Source organism: Apostichopus japonicus, chromosome 2 (genome assembly GCF_037975245.1).
Source record: "Apostichopus japonicus isolate 1M-3 chromosome 2, ASM3797524v1, whole genome shotgun sequence".
Classification (NCBI taxonomy): Eukaryota; Metazoa; Echinodermata; class Holothuroidea; order Aspidochirotida; family Stichopodidae; genus Apostichopus; species Apostichopus japonicus.
The window spans coordinates 11,534,096-11,549,276 of record NC_092562.1 but is presented as its reverse complement, the minus strand read 5'-3'; the positions used below and the strand labels follow the sequence as shown (position 1 = coordinate 11,549,276).

At 38.4% G+C, this 15,181-nt stretch overlaps 1 protein-coding gene and 1 long non-coding RNA gene across 5 annotated transcripts in view; one reads left to right on the top strand and one right to left on the bottom strand.

Moving 5' to 3' along the window:
• LOC139978039 (uncharacterized) overlaps nucleotides 1-9,188 on the top strand; it is a 33,505-nt gene extending 24,317 nt beyond the window's left edge. Inside the window, exons 3-4 of the long non-coding RNA XR_011796885.1 lie at nucleotides 1,021-1,237; nucleotides 8,290-9,188. This is a non-coding gene — a long non-coding RNA (uncharacterized lncRNA). The remainder of the gene's footprint in view (nucleotides 1-1,020; nucleotides 1,238-8,289) is intronic.
• Nucleotides 1-15,181, bottom strand: part of LOC139977992 (sodium-coupled monocarboxylate transporter 1-like) — a 71,065-nt gene that overhangs the window by 14,729 nt on the left and 41,155 nt on the right. The window contains exons 1-10 of one of the 4 annotated variants that reach the window (XM_071987909.1): nucleotides 11,042-11,814; nucleotides 9,197-9,228; nucleotides 5,978-6,348; nucleotides 4,744-4,809; nucleotides 4,102-4,153; nucleotides 3,418-3,485; nucleotides 2,720-2,874; nucleotides 2,371-2,511; nucleotides 1,048-1,177; nucleotides 338-426 (exon numbers count right to left, since the gene is read on the bottom strand). In XM_071987909.1, coding sequence (XP_071844010.1) covers nucleotides 338-426; nucleotides 1,048-1,177; nucleotides 2,371-2,511; nucleotides 2,720-2,874; nucleotides 3,418-3,485; nucleotides 4,102-4,153; nucleotides 4,744-4,809; nucleotides 5,978-6,328 — 1,052 coding nt within the window. In that variant the 5' untranslated portion in view covers nucleotides 6,329-6,348; nucleotides 9,197-9,228; nucleotides 11,042-11,814. Of the gene's footprint in view, nucleotides 1-337; nucleotides 427-1,047; nucleotides 1,178-2,370; nucleotides 2,512-2,719; nucleotides 2,875-3,417; nucleotides 3,486-4,101; nucleotides 4,154-4,743; nucleotides 4,810-5,977; nucleotides 6,349-9,196; nucleotides 9,229-11,041; nucleotides 11,815-14,815; nucleotides 14,918-15,181 lie in introns of those variants that run through there. The other 3 variants (XM_071987885.1, XM_071987901.1, XM_071987891.1) reach the window with 3 other exon arrangements.

Below are 15,181 nucleotides of genomic sequence, written 5' to 3'. Positions count from 1 at the left end.
GCACTTTAAAACGGTTGTGTTTAAAGAAACAAAATGGTAGATTGAACAAAAATAGAGCCGACTTTGGTGAATGCGTGCCACGATAGATAATTGGAACCCGGGACAAAATTTATATGTTCAAAACAAATGCAAGATTTGGTCGAAATATCAGCTGATTGCACCACCATTGTGGCCGCTAAAACTACATCAAACAGCAGTAGTAGGTAACGTGACGGAAATAGCAGAGATTGTTGCACAATGGAAGTTTAACAGCAGTTGCCAACCAAAACATGTTACTTTGCAGAAATAGAAATGTTTAATTTGTCCGCCCCTCGGTTATGACCTACAAGGCTCTTACCTCAAAGCTGCACTGAAAACACATGACGTAAATAATCCGGGAAGACCAGGTCTATCTCCAAATAGTTCCATCACAAAGTAGGGCACAATCTAAGAATAGAAAATGTAACATTAATAAGATTTTATGATACTCTAGGTTTGACAGGTGTTTTTTAATTCAGTCTCCAAATAGCTCCATCACAAAATATGGCACAATTTAAGAATAGAAAGAGTAAAACTAAGAAGATCTTATGGTACTCTAGGTTCGACAGGTGTTTCTTTATTCAGTCATTTATTCCTTTGCCACTAACCTTTATTTACTTTGTTTAATAGTAAAAGCACTGTATTCCCTAACGTTCATACTGTTATGAGCCTATCCATGTACATACGATGATCCAAAGCTATTCTCTATGTATACTATACATAATTGGTTTAGTGATGTGGAATAGCCGAATGAAGTTCCTTTTGATGGATGAGTGGGCAACCATACCCCTTTTTTTCTTCTGATAAGTGACTCAAGTGGGTGGGTAGGAGAAAGGGGAAGGAGGGGGGGGGGAGGGGGTAAGCAAACCTGCTCTTCAACATTACAGTCTTTAATGGTTACATTCTGCTTAGCTCAAGCTTTCTTCTCTCCAACACTCCCTCCTCTACATTTGAAATTCACTCTAGGTCCGGTATTTCATATTCTTACATTTCCTTGTTTAGGTTACGATGAACTGACGTATGGCCCACCTGATCGACTGCTGTGATGCGTTCCATGGTGTACGGATCACAATCGGCATAGAAAGCGAACGTCACTACACCGGCCAGGCAGGCGAGACTGACCACAATTATCATGCCAACAATAGCCATACCCAAGGCCCTAGAGGAAAATATAGCGTTCTATAAGTAAAGGGATGGGAGGGGTGGAGCTCATGCATGGGTAAGGGAGTTGTGATTTTGAGGGTTATATGATGCATACAATGTAATGGGCAGCAATCAATATCTTTTAAGGATAGGACAGGGGGGGATTTGTATCCACTGGCAAATCGGTAGCATCATACCTACGGGTGCAACCCCATAAACTTCTGAGGGATTCAGTCCTCCAGTAAAAAACGTCAAGGGGAGAGGATGGTCCTCCTTCCCAACCCGCATTAGTAGACAGAATGCTTCAAAAATACTAGTCCACAGTACACAATTTTTATGATTGTTTCAAAAAATGCACAATTGTACCAACTTTCCAGGGCTCACCACTGCCCTTAGAACACTCCCCTGCACGATATAAGTTCTTAGCCTCCACCCCGCTCCCCCCCCCCCAGCACCAGTATGTAATTTGTTGTTGCACCCCTGGTGATATACTGGTTGTCTTGTATACATATGATCAAGGGCGTAGGAACCGGGGGGCTGGGGGGCGCCAGCCCCCCAGTGAAAAATATGGGGGGCGGAAGTATCATCCCCGCCCCCCCCCCCCCCCCCCCCCCGCTTCGCAAGTCAGAAAACCCCTTTATCATTTCCAAATGAGAAAAAAATCTCATTTGGAGCACCAAATTGCATCTAAGGCCAGGTGAAAATGCAAAATTATTTACAAAATGGAGTGGGTGTTGAAGTGTGCTATATTGCACCAAATTGCATCTGAGGCCACCTGGAAATGCAAAAAAAAATCACACTCTCACATCTTTGTTAATTATCTCAAACAAATATACTACACCATATCTCGCCTCGTCAGTACACTGATCTTGAGTAAAGTTTAACATTAGTTGGTTGTGGCATTGCACACATATATAATAAGAACAGGACAAAGGGCGATGTGTAGGGGCGATGCGTGCAAAATGTCATTGATGTGTTGATGCTGAGGGCCCTCCCCTCCCAACCCCCCCCCCCCCCCGGCACCCCCACATACACACACAACCCATTCGCTATGTTAATGCTTGGGTGATACCATTGCCTATTGTCTTTGGTCAGAAAAATGTATGAGATTCAAACTGAGCCTTGCTATTATACAAACATATCTAAACAAGTTGTCTCCATCATTACAACCTATTCCTTACTACCGTTTAACGTTTGCCGAAAACTTACAATTGTGCGGTTGATTTCTTGCCACAAGAGAGGTACCGTTGTACCTGGGCTTGGTTAACTCCGTAGCTGGAACACCAGGTGAATGTCTGGCCGATCGACAACGCCCAGAATGTATGGCGGACAGTGGGATCAAAGCTGAAGCTGTTAATAGGTGATGAAATAACGTGAAACCAGAAACACTTGAAGAGATGGATTCATTCTTACAAATATCCCCCATAACAAATACATTTTTTTTATAATTTTTTTTTACTCTTCTCTGAAAACAGTTGGGTTTCGTTCTTATATTTAATGTTCATAATTATTGTCATAATGAACGAATTGGAAAGGAAAACTTAACCAATAAACATACTTCCAGAAGTCAATTCTATCCCTGCTCTCTGCAATCTTCCAGGCTTCTCGTAGGCCACCAAGTTTTATACTGCCCTGTATTATGACTGCCAGCAAACCTGCAACCATTATGCAAACTTGAAAGACGTCTGTCCATAGCACCGCCTTAAGACCGCCCTGAAAGTAAGGAATTATGGAATGAATATTCATATGCAATTTTGCATGCATTAATATTCATAAAGCAGAAACGTTTGGCAGCCAGTTAGGCAACTTTCCCATTGCTAAAACCCTAATACTAACTCTATACTCTATATCACACCATGCTTCAAAGCACTCGTACTTACAGTATGCACAGTTCTTGTAATTTATCGGATACTGCTCACTCTGTCAATACCAGTGCTTTGAATCGGCACATAAAAGTACAGTAAAGCCCAAACTTGTCCCAGCTGGGGCTATTTGACCGTTTGGCATTACCATACGCCTATATAGAATGTTTTTGTAACCTACCATTTCTTGATGGAAGGGGGGGGGGGGGGAGAAGACCAGTACCCAAATGTCCAAAACTTGACATAATTATGCGTCTAAACTGTTGAAGTATTCGAAGCGGACCCAAGATATACTTTTGTGATGTGAATAATCATATTTACTTACAATGAATAATCATATTTACTTACAATGAATAATCATATTTACTTACAATGAATATGCATTTATACTTACAATAGTGGTATAGAATGTGCATACGACACCAATCGTTAAAACAGATCCCCATAAAGATAATCCGGTCACTGATAATAAACACACAAATGATATGAAAATGAGTCTTAAAAAATGTCTTAAAAGTGCGACCCTCCAGGATGTTCCGTTACCTTTGTTGCCATCAGCAACTGTGTTATTTATAGAGGGACAGAGAGGGGGGTACTTGTACCCGTACAATCAGTACTCAGAGTATTATGTAGGAAGGTCGTAACAGATTTGATATTTGAAGAATGGGACCTGGCTGGGCCATCTCCTAACTCAAAACTAAAGTAACATCCTTAGTATATCAAGTACGCTGGTCTTGCTGTTGTTTTTCCATACCCTTATCAATCTTCATAGCCCTCTGAAGTTCTTATAGCCAGTCTAAAGATTAACAAAGGCATATCTACCAATAAAAAGAATTGAATGAATGATGCAAATGCATAACCAGCCTTTCCAAAACGATCAAAGTTGTAACCAACTTCCACCACCCCCCCCCCCCCTAAAAAAAGGGAAAGTAATGGAATTTCAGTTACCAACTCAAGTGAATATATGTGACCTTAATCTCATATCAAAAGGTTCTATTACAAGCTATTCCAATTGATTGTCCTACCCACAAATCTTATAGAAGCAGCTATAAACCTGACCAAAATGATTTATTATTACCTGCATTCAGGGCTAACGCAGGAGCGTAAATCACGATGCCGAGGTAAAGGACCTGCAAGGTTGGAAATGCATTTTAAATATAGAAATACAATTTATAAAACTTAATATTCTTTGCTACAAGCTCTTTTTGCTTGAATTAACATGTAGTATTAACACCATACTGGTAACAAATATGGCGTGCCATTAAGTCTTTGGCAGTGACTCTCAAATTTCTTCACTGGGTCAAATTTTGTTTTTGGTCTCCACCTCTCTCTCTCTCTTTCGCTCTCGTGCTTGGGCGAAATTGGTCTACGGTTTTTTTTTACTCAAAACCAGTGCGCCGCTGGGTATAAGGTGCCGATGGCGCCGCTAGGTTTGGTAAACGGATAGGCCTGCTTCCTCTTATAATTAGTTCTACCTATGCATGCTTGAAGCAAGCCCCCGTTCGTGGGAACGGGGTATTGGTCTTGAAAAGTGCTTGTTTTGTCCGCATCACCAAATGCGCCGCTTGTTTCAAGCAGGGAGGTGTTAGTTAAGAAAATGAATGTTGCGCAGAATTACAATCCCCAATATAATAGATATATAGGCCTATTGTAAATACGATGAAGTTTTTGGTATGTAATGACGTAATCATGATCATTTAAAAATTACATAAAAATTTACCATTTGTAGAAAGAATAAGAACGTCCCAACGTAACGAACATTTTTGTTAAATCTCCTTTCCAAGTACTGTAGAATAGACATGGAAAGATAGTCATATCAAAAATATCGAAAATTGGTAAAATATTCGAAAAATCATTCCAATGATCCCAACGTTCTTTTGATAAATTTCCATTCCTAAGGAGTGGAATTAGGGGACACTAGATCGAGAAACATATACATCGACCTATGTTGTCTGATGATCGCTCAACGCGTGAAACTCTGAGTTTCAACTACTAGTGTTCCACTAATCTCAACAAATATATATATATATATATATATATATAAATATATATATATATATGCATATATATATATATATATATATATATATATATATATATATATGCATATACATATGCTAATATATATATATATGCATATATATGCTAAAATATATATATATATATATGCATATATATATATGCTAATTTGAGCAATTATGATATAAACTTACGATGTAAGCTTGCAGCTAGTGCAGTTAAAAAATTTTAATTTGCTGTAGTGTATTTTGGTCTCGTGAACTCAGTGAAGACAAACAATGCTTGCAGTTGGAATATGTGAGCAGCCATCGTCATCATTGCACCTTTCTTTATATTTATTTTTCCTTTTTTTAAAGATCTTTGGACATTGATTGCACAAGAATATGATACAAACTTTCATGTGTGACCAACAGATATGTATCTTGGCAAATCGAGACTTATCTCATATTTCCAAGAGGCACTAAAGTAAATGGTTATATTTTGACATTCATAATTTTTGCGGGTTTCGTGACTACGAAAAGCCTACTATTTAGATGAGATTTGAAGAAGTTGAATTCTCAGTTTGCACTGACATGTCACTTAGTCTGAATTTTCTAATAATTTGGCGCAACAAATTCAATAGAATCAAGTGCTCTATATGATTTTGTCCTGTATATTGCTCGAGTCTTATTTCGCCAAAAAATAGCAATAAACTTACTGAAATCAACAATGTTGTGTATACACCTTTAGCGAGATTTATGACAAACCTCAGTGAAACTAAACTGGGCGCTGGGTCTGAAAGGTGGGAAGGGGGAAGGGGGTGTAAAATGGAGGAACAAACACAGGAATGAATGAACGAAAATTAATAAATAAACGAACGAATTAATGAATGACTTTGGGATCACTGTATCGATTGATCGATTAATTAATTGATCGATCAGAAATAGATTCCTTACCTCATTCGTACTCGTTATCTCATATTCATAAAATATCGTCATAAACGTTCTCGATGTAATCACTCCAGTGGCTATGTAGGCAAAGCATATAACCCAGAACATGGTGTTGTGTCGGTAAACCTCTGCGGGTGTTCCTAATACCGTGATGGCCGATATAAAGCTTGCCACCAAGGAGAGTGCTACGGGAACTGGATTCATATTTCTGTCAGCTAGTAGGAATTCTTTGGTCGTTCGCTGGCGGCCACCGGCTAAGGCATAGTAGATGCCGATACACGTGGAGACCATTAGCACGGCGGCTATGACGAGATAATCCCAAACTTTGAATGTGGCTACATCCCCTGAAACTGCCATGTTATGCAGGATACTGGTTCCTGAAACAGTAGAATATGGTCATAACGGTACTAATCACTGATCTAGTTATATCACATTTAGAGAGAATGGGGAGGGTGGAGGGGGGATGGGGGGGAGGAGGTCACTATGATAAGACTGACAGTCACCTCTATGGGTAGGCTACAATTTTATATCGTTTAAAAGGAGATACAAAACTAACCATCACTATTTGGTCAATGCTATATAGAGATAACTACCATAACTCATATAACAACTTTCAAAGAACAGCTAAAAAAACAATCTTATTCCAATTGGGAGATTTAATGTGTGTGTGTTTATTTATTCACAGACAAGGCAGAAGACTTGATCAAGTCTAAATATGACATCATAATTCGAGCTACACGTGCTTCAATTTTCTATGCATTTCCTTATTTATGGTCATATTTTAGTTTCTGTAATGGAGATGAGATTTGCAGATGCTAAAATCGAAAATCTTGAAGTTTTTAGTGTTTTTAGTTGGTTTATAGTGTCGACACTGTTAAACGTTCTACCTTGAAATATAATTATGACAAGAGAGGTACAGTACTAACAGGTAAAAGGTATCAGATCCCGGTGGCACTGTGACATCACAGAGTTGTAAAAGTATAAAAGCTCCCAGACACAACTCTTACACTATCTATTTAGGATATCTCTCAAACGAAAGATATTTGCTTAGGTTTATTCGGGTAAGATCTTTTTGCATAAAAGACTCTAGGCTGAACAGCGGTGTTCAAGTGATTATCTTCTTCATTTGTGGCCATCTTGTATGACGATAATTAATAAAGTAGCTTTGCAAGTTGATTTTGAAGAAATCTTCCATACATTTGAATTGAAGCTATTGATATAGGTAAGAATCAAAAAAAATTTATTGTTTTTCTTTCAGTTTTGTATCATGAAAAAAAATCCGATAAAATGTTTTGAATCGATTCAAAACTCAAGAATAACTCGGCCCTATACAAGTTGGGCAAAAAATGCTACGAGGATGCCTTAGTTTGCAGGCACGGATCCTGAAGGGTGTGGATGTGAGGTTGAAAAGCCCCCCTCCCCAGCCCCTCCCTTCGACTCCTCACAAAACATAAAATGTAATTATTAACACAATGTTGTGTGGACCTAAATATAGATGAAATTTAATGACTAATCGTTTTTCAAAATGCAACGTATTTGATGTGTAATATCTCTCTCTGGTGAAGATCACTGAACCCCTCATTTGAACGAAAAAGTCCCGTAGCTAACAGGGTACCTATTACAGTGAATTATACAAATACATTAAGAAAGGGATTAATTTTAGTGTTTATATTGAACGTGATAGGTAACATGGGAGCAATTATTGTTGCCCAGATGGGATATTAACAAATTGTCACATATTACATTTTGTCTGCAAATTTTGATCTTTTTCCCGCCAAAACATCCCGTTTTTGCGCTCGCAATTTCCTGTTGATAAAAGGCCACGCCCCTTCCTACCTTCATCTTCAATCAGGGTAAAACATTCAGCCGGACGGGACGGGGCAGGGGTTGGGGGGAGGTTATATTCAGTCGGGGAAGAATTTGGTTCAGAGAAGCTTGGCGAAAATAAATGTATTCATGTCACTATCTTACTCAGTCGGGAGGATTTCAGAGTTGCTTTTCCCCACCCCAATAATTGAAATAATGTGCACGCCAATGGTCACTAGCCCTATACGTTCATGGAAGTATGTGTTCTCGGGGACGTACTAAGCTACAATGGGGCACAAACATTGACTATGAACCATACGGCAACGGTAGCCCCTCGGTAGCTGGCTGCTAGTTCTTGACAAATACCAGATGACTAAACTCGGGCCTTGTGGTTTGTAAAATAAATAATATTTCAAGCAAATACGAGAATCCAGTTTTCTCTGAAGGAGTTACTATATTCGGATAGCAACTAAGTGCGAAAAATGTTAATGTTATCCTCCTTGTACTTCCAGCTCCTTCAGTTTCAATGGTTACGTTCTGCAACCTCTCCCGTATACCAGAGCTACTATACTACTATATGGAGTACTTGGACAAGGGGTACTCACATGGGGTACTCGAACAAGAACTACTACCATGGAGTACTCAGACCAGAGGTACTACCATGGAGTACTAGGACCAGAGGTACTACCATTTAGTGCTCGGACCAGAGGCAGTACCAAGGAGAACTTGGACAAGAACTACTACCATGGAGTACTCAAACAAGAGGTACTACCATGGAGCACTCGGAAAAGAACTACTACCGTGGAGTACTCGGACAAGAACTACTAACATTGAGTACTCAGACCAGAGGTACTACCAAGGAGAACTTGGACAAGAACTACTACCATGGAGTACTCAGACAAGAACTACTACCATGGAGTACTCAGACAAGAACTATTACCATGGAGTACTCGGACAAGAACTATTACCATGGAGTACTCAAACCAGAGGTACTACGACGGAGTACTCAGACAAGAACTACTACCATGGAGTACTCAGACAAGAACTACTACCATGGAGTACTCGGACAAGAACTGTTACCATGGAGTACTCAAACCAGAGTTACTACCACAGAGTACTCAGACAAGAACTATTACCATGGAGTACTCATGCAGACCAGAGGTACTACCATGGAGTACAAGGACTTGCTTCCCCATCAGTTTACAATGTGATATCACCTTGAGCTGTTGAAGGTTAGCGTATTTGTATATTATAAATTCCCCACCATTCAAAAAAGTTTTACTAAGCAAGTCTCATCAATGACACCATGCATACCACTGTTAGTCGAACTGTTAATATAGTAGATTGGCAACAACCTTTGTCCCGCAGTAGATGGTAAAACTGAATCCACACTGTATTTTCAGTCTGTGTACAACTTACATGTGTTCTCTGAATTAATCTATCGTGCAAACCTGTAAAACAATAAAACCATTTACGTATTTGATTGTTTTTTGATGCGTAAACATGTACTTTATCATCTATAAGCATATATGGACCCACTATATCATTGTTCTATGTGCGATAACTATAAATATGTTGAATAACCTACCTAAAACAGCAACGAAAAATCTAAGAAAAGAAACAAAGCCTGAGCAAGTGAAATAATTCAGATCCGTGTGGCACTATGTCATCACAGATTTACAAAAAAGCCAGCACCCTGACACGAGATTAAACTACAATATCTCTCAAACGGAGCATGCATTATCATAGCTGTTTGGGCAGTATGGGGCGTTATTCATCTTAAAGATCTCTTTCTTACAAGCTAAAGATAACAGCTTGGGTTTGTGTCTCCTCAAATGTAATAAACGCGTCTTTGAAATGACAAGTCCATTCTTGTTAATTTCGATTGTAAATACTCAATATTTTATCAAAAGATCCGCAGAACTAAAAAGTCGTGTGAAAGGGCCTTGGCCAAGAACAAGACTGTAAACCTCTAACTTTAATACAAAGAAACCTACAGTGTACATAAATAGATAACATATATGTGCGGTACAACCTGAGCAGTCTTTAACAATGACAAAATATAGCACCATTTGCAAGACCTATCCCCTCTCATAAGACCCGAGTCCCCCGGACGACATAACATATTAACCCCCTCACCCCCACACACCCCGGCCCCCTCACCCCCGTTCAACAATCGTGATTGCGGCCTTGGTCATTACTAGGTAAACTGTCCTGGCTGTAGAGTAGTGCGTTAAGTTAAATCATAGGATTATTCTGAGTAAAGCTTCACACGCTCTTTTGATTCTTGTCACTTTTTTGAAATCCAGTGTTTTCGTGTTACGACTCTTCATATCACTAGTGGCTGGGTTCTTCTTTAATTCTACTTTAAGCTACAGTCTTCCACGACAGACATGCTGGTAATGGTATTGATCACATACAAATCCAAATGATGATCGATAAATGACGTTACACAGAAAGCCAGGGCCGGATATAAGCTAGTGCGTGGCCTGTAGCATACGTTATAAAGGGCCAGGCTCTAAATTTAACAAAAATACACATAAATAGTAAAAAGTTGTTTTCTAGCATAGTACAGTGATTATATTCTTTTTATTTGCTATATACAGGCAGATGATATGATAAATATGTCTGACATTTCAGTAATACTACTATACTTAAGCCCGGGTCACATCTGCGCGATTCAACACGGGATTCAACTCGCAATACAATTGAAGGTTGAATCGCGTAGTTAGACACGGGTATCAACTTGTTGCGCAATAAAAGTTGCGCCGTCGATTTGCAATAGAGCAATGTCCTAATCAGCGCAACTTCTTTGAAGCAACTTTTCTGATTCGCGTGATTTTAGTTGCGAGTTGAATCGCGTGTTGAATCGCGCAGATGTGACCCGGGCTTAACATGTATCAATTTCAAACCATCAAAAGTAACAAAACTGCTGTGACTATACACTTCCAAATACATTCGTATTCATGTTCTCTTTAATCACATAGATACCACACTCCCATTAATTATTTAATTAATTAGTATTGTGTTAAAATAATAAAACCGCAAAATAATAACTCCAATTAAGGTGCTAATTGGCTAAACACCCAGTTCATAAAAGTATAGGCAGTATAGTATACGATAGTAATAGAACACGCTAGTGTAGAGTCACTGACTAATGGCATTGACATCTTGCAAGCATTTAGGTGCCCTTGGTGCCCTAGGGCCCGTAGCATATGTTACTTTTGCCACTAGGTTAATCCAGCACTGCAGAAAGCTACTCACCACTACAACAAACTTCAAAGGTCTGCGTCCCAAAAGCACGTAAATAAAATTCTGAGAATTCTGCTCACAGAATCTTCATGGGTATGCTGATAGCAATATAAAATGATGTAAAACTGTAAGAGTATACAGCATAAATCTACTTTAAAAGGTTACCCAAAAAATATAGGTAATACATCTGTTATTCTGCAGTGAACTGGAACCCATCGGGAACAGTTGAACAGTAACTTAATTCACAAGTGGTAACTCGTACCCAGAGCCATAGATAGGCTCCGCTCGAAACCAATGTATGCGAGACACCTGTAAAACCAAATGGGGTTGAGTCGAAGTAGGTAAATTTACATAACACTACAGCTTAAAGGTGTACACCTGGTATACGTTCTATGACACAGTGATTCGGTCAAAGGAGGAAGACAAATAATAGCCACATGTACATAGCATCGCAGTCATCATGTGATGTTGTAGCATAAGAGACCAGGTTGATGACGTGGGACGTAATGCTTATATAGGTTACGCGCGGGAAATGCGCATGACACTTTTTATGATAAAAGTCACCAAAGATTGAAGTCTGGGAACGAAAAACCCAAACAACTTGATTCACTCTCAAATGCCAGTCCCCTGAAATCGAGATTGTAACCATGTGGTCACGACGATCCCACGTCAGATGAAATGGTCACTTCGAACGAGAGCAATACTGTGCATGATCCTGGTTACGGTCTCTAGATATACTAGTTTTCCACTCATAGAAGGCGAATATAGTATATGCATCATAGCGAAATTTGCTTTTATTTCGTTCGTACGGTTATCGAAATATTGATACTTGGAGAATGTCTCCTGCACAATTGAATTTTGATCATGCAACAGGTACTGTGATGTCACAGTTAAGGTTTGTATCTGTCAGTGTATAGCAACAGTTAAAATAGGTCCCAGGTAATTTTGGGGATTAAAGAATAAAACGTAAAACAAATGATTCATGGAGGTATTTAAAAAAAACTTATCCCAAAAGTTTTCAACTAAGAGATGAAAAAGCAAGCAGTAACTCTTTTGCTTTAGCAAGAAATGTATAGTTTAAAATTAGTATTTCCCTTTTTGGTAATTTTCAGAACACTACACGCTTGGTCTCGTTTGCAAGTATCATATTGGTAAAAGGGTATTATTAAAACCCAGATGTCCCTTTAAGGAGTTGATGACATCTGTATTTTATTGCATTTTGTTTTGTTTGAACGCAAAAAGATAACTCAACTGGGCAATGGTGCACTGTAAAACAGCTATCATTTATTGTCAATTGTGTTTACGTTTTATTGTGGTTATGCAAAGTGATAAACAATGCAACGTAGGAGACAGTGGATAAGCATTATTTGATTAAAGATTTACAGTTTATATTCAACAATTGTTTAGTCTTGAACAAAGTGGTTGAGGGTGTCATCACCGAGCTCATCTTAACAGTTGTTATAACGATGCTCAGGTCTGTTGAACTATTGTCCGTCACCGGTGATATTTAAAGTTAGCAAATATAGATAAATAGAGACAGATAGGTAGATAAATAGACGGACGAACAGACAGATGGATGGATAGATGGATGGATAGCTGGATTCATTAATATGTATAGAATAAGGCCCGTTTTTGATATACAAAGCAAGAAAAATGATGATGGATGAATATATCGATGGATAACTGTCTGTAGAATGCAGCCATGATATCAAAATAGCATCAAGAAAGATGAATGCATGGATGGATGGGTAGATAGAGAATTAAGTGCAGAATACGGCCTCGATATCAAACAGCATCAAGAATTATATCGAAATCAACCCACATAGCTGTTTCAACAGATGTAAGAGAACAACAGCTTAATGGTAATTTAGGAATGGAGGGGGGGGTCGGTTGGGGGGGGAAGGTTGAGAGCACGATGAAACTGGAAAAAGAAATTGCATCATGTCACTCACCACGTTTATCCCAATGCTACTTTAGTAAACAAGAGTCAATTTCGATATTTTGCATGGTAAGATTACACAAAATCAGCCTACACTTTAAAAATCACCGCATGGTGTTTACATAATACTTAGATCGATATCATTCCTTTACTATAATTCCATCCCCACCGCAGCCCCCACCCATACCATCCCCCTCCCCCCCTTAAAAACTACTTGAAATTTCTAAATACAGATCTCTCCGGCTTCCATCCATAATTTACTAATGTTAAATTATAAGGGTTTGGTAAAGCTCAACTTTAAAAAAAGAGGTACCTCACTTTTAATGGAAAATTTATTTTATCCATTCGATTACGAAGTTGATCCAGCAGAGTGAAAAATCATCACCTTTCTCATATATAAAGATAAAGATGGATCATAATCAATTTCAATGTAAAATATACAGACAGACAATAGATATATTTGATATGAGGATGGACTTAGGAAATGTGTCATGCCATGTTTTAAAAATTGAGTCATCATATTTATTCTTTAAATAAAATGTCAAAGGGTCAGTTAAAGTAAAGGCACAAGTACTTTAAACTTTTAATACTGAGTCATGGTGATGGCATCATATATAGTGGCTCAGATACATACCAAATCTGCTGGTGAGATCTGCAACTAAATGGATTGCCTTCTTGTTTGTGAATCAGTTGATGACAAATAATAAAAGAACCACTTGATTTAAAAGATAACTCAAAGATAACTCTGTCATATCTACAGTGGTATAGTATTGGAGGAAACGTTCGCAAATCTTTGTGGTGGGTAAATGTGGTGATAAATATAGTGGGTGAGTGTGGGTAAGTGAGGTGGGTGGGTGTGGGTTAATGCGGCGGGTGGGTGTGGGTTAATGCGGCGGGTGGGTGTGGGTTAATGCGGCGGGTGGGTGTGGTGGGTGAACTGAAAGTTAATAGCTCCCAATTACGGTCAAGCATTGATTTTGATAATATGCATATAAAACCACCCGATACACACAGAGAAAACAGTTACTATACTGTAAATCTTTCAATTTACTGTAATCTCTGTGTGAGGTGAGAGGGAGTTATAATACAAAGAAACCTACAGTGCACATAATTATATAAACAGTCTTTAACAGTGACATATATAGGTCTCCGAGTCCCCGGACGACATAACATATTAACCTCCCCCCGCAAGCCCCCCCTCACCCCTGTTCAACAATTGTGATTGCGTCCCTGTCCATTACTAGGTAAACTGTTCTGGCTGTAGAGTAGTGCGTTAAGTTAAATAACAGGATTATTCTGAGTAAAGCTTACATGCTCTTTTGATGTTGATAATATACAAATCCTAATGATGATCGATAAATGACGTAACACTGACAGCCAGGGCCGGATTTAAGCCAGTGCCGGACCGGTAGCATATGTCATAAAGTCGCTCTAAATTTAACAAAAATACACATAAATATAAAAAAGTTGTTTACTTCCATAGTAAAGTGATTAATCTCTTTTCATTTGTTACACAGGCAGATAATATGATAAATATGTCTGACATGTCAGTAATTCTACTACTTACATGTTGGTATCAATTTCAAACGTCAAAAGTAACAAAACTGCTATGACTACACTTCCACATACCATTGTATTTATGTTTATTATATGTATCACATAGATACCACACTCCCATGAATTAATACTGTGTTAATAACCCTAATTGGAGGCGATAATTGTGCTAAAATAACTTACCCTAAACAACCAGTCGTTCGTAAACGTTTAAAGGCAGTATAGTACTATAGTATAATAGCAAGTGCTACTTTTGCCACAAGGTTAATCCAGCACTGCAGAAAGTTACTCACCACTACGACTTTCAAAAGTCTGCGTTACAAAATCACGTAATGGAATTCAGAGAATCTTGCTCACAGAATCTTCATGGGTATGCTCAGAGCTATAATGTGAAACTGTAATCTACTTCAAAAGGTTACCAGCAAATATATAATATATGTACATATACATGTGTGTCACCAATATATCTATATATATATATATATATATATATATATATATATATTTGAAGTAGAGATTTACAATAAATTAGAGATGTAGCTTTTGCGCTATAATTGATGTCTATCTCCATATTTTTGTGTGTCAATTGAACATATTCAACCCAATGATCCAGGTGGGATCATTATGACATATATGATATATATATATATATATATATA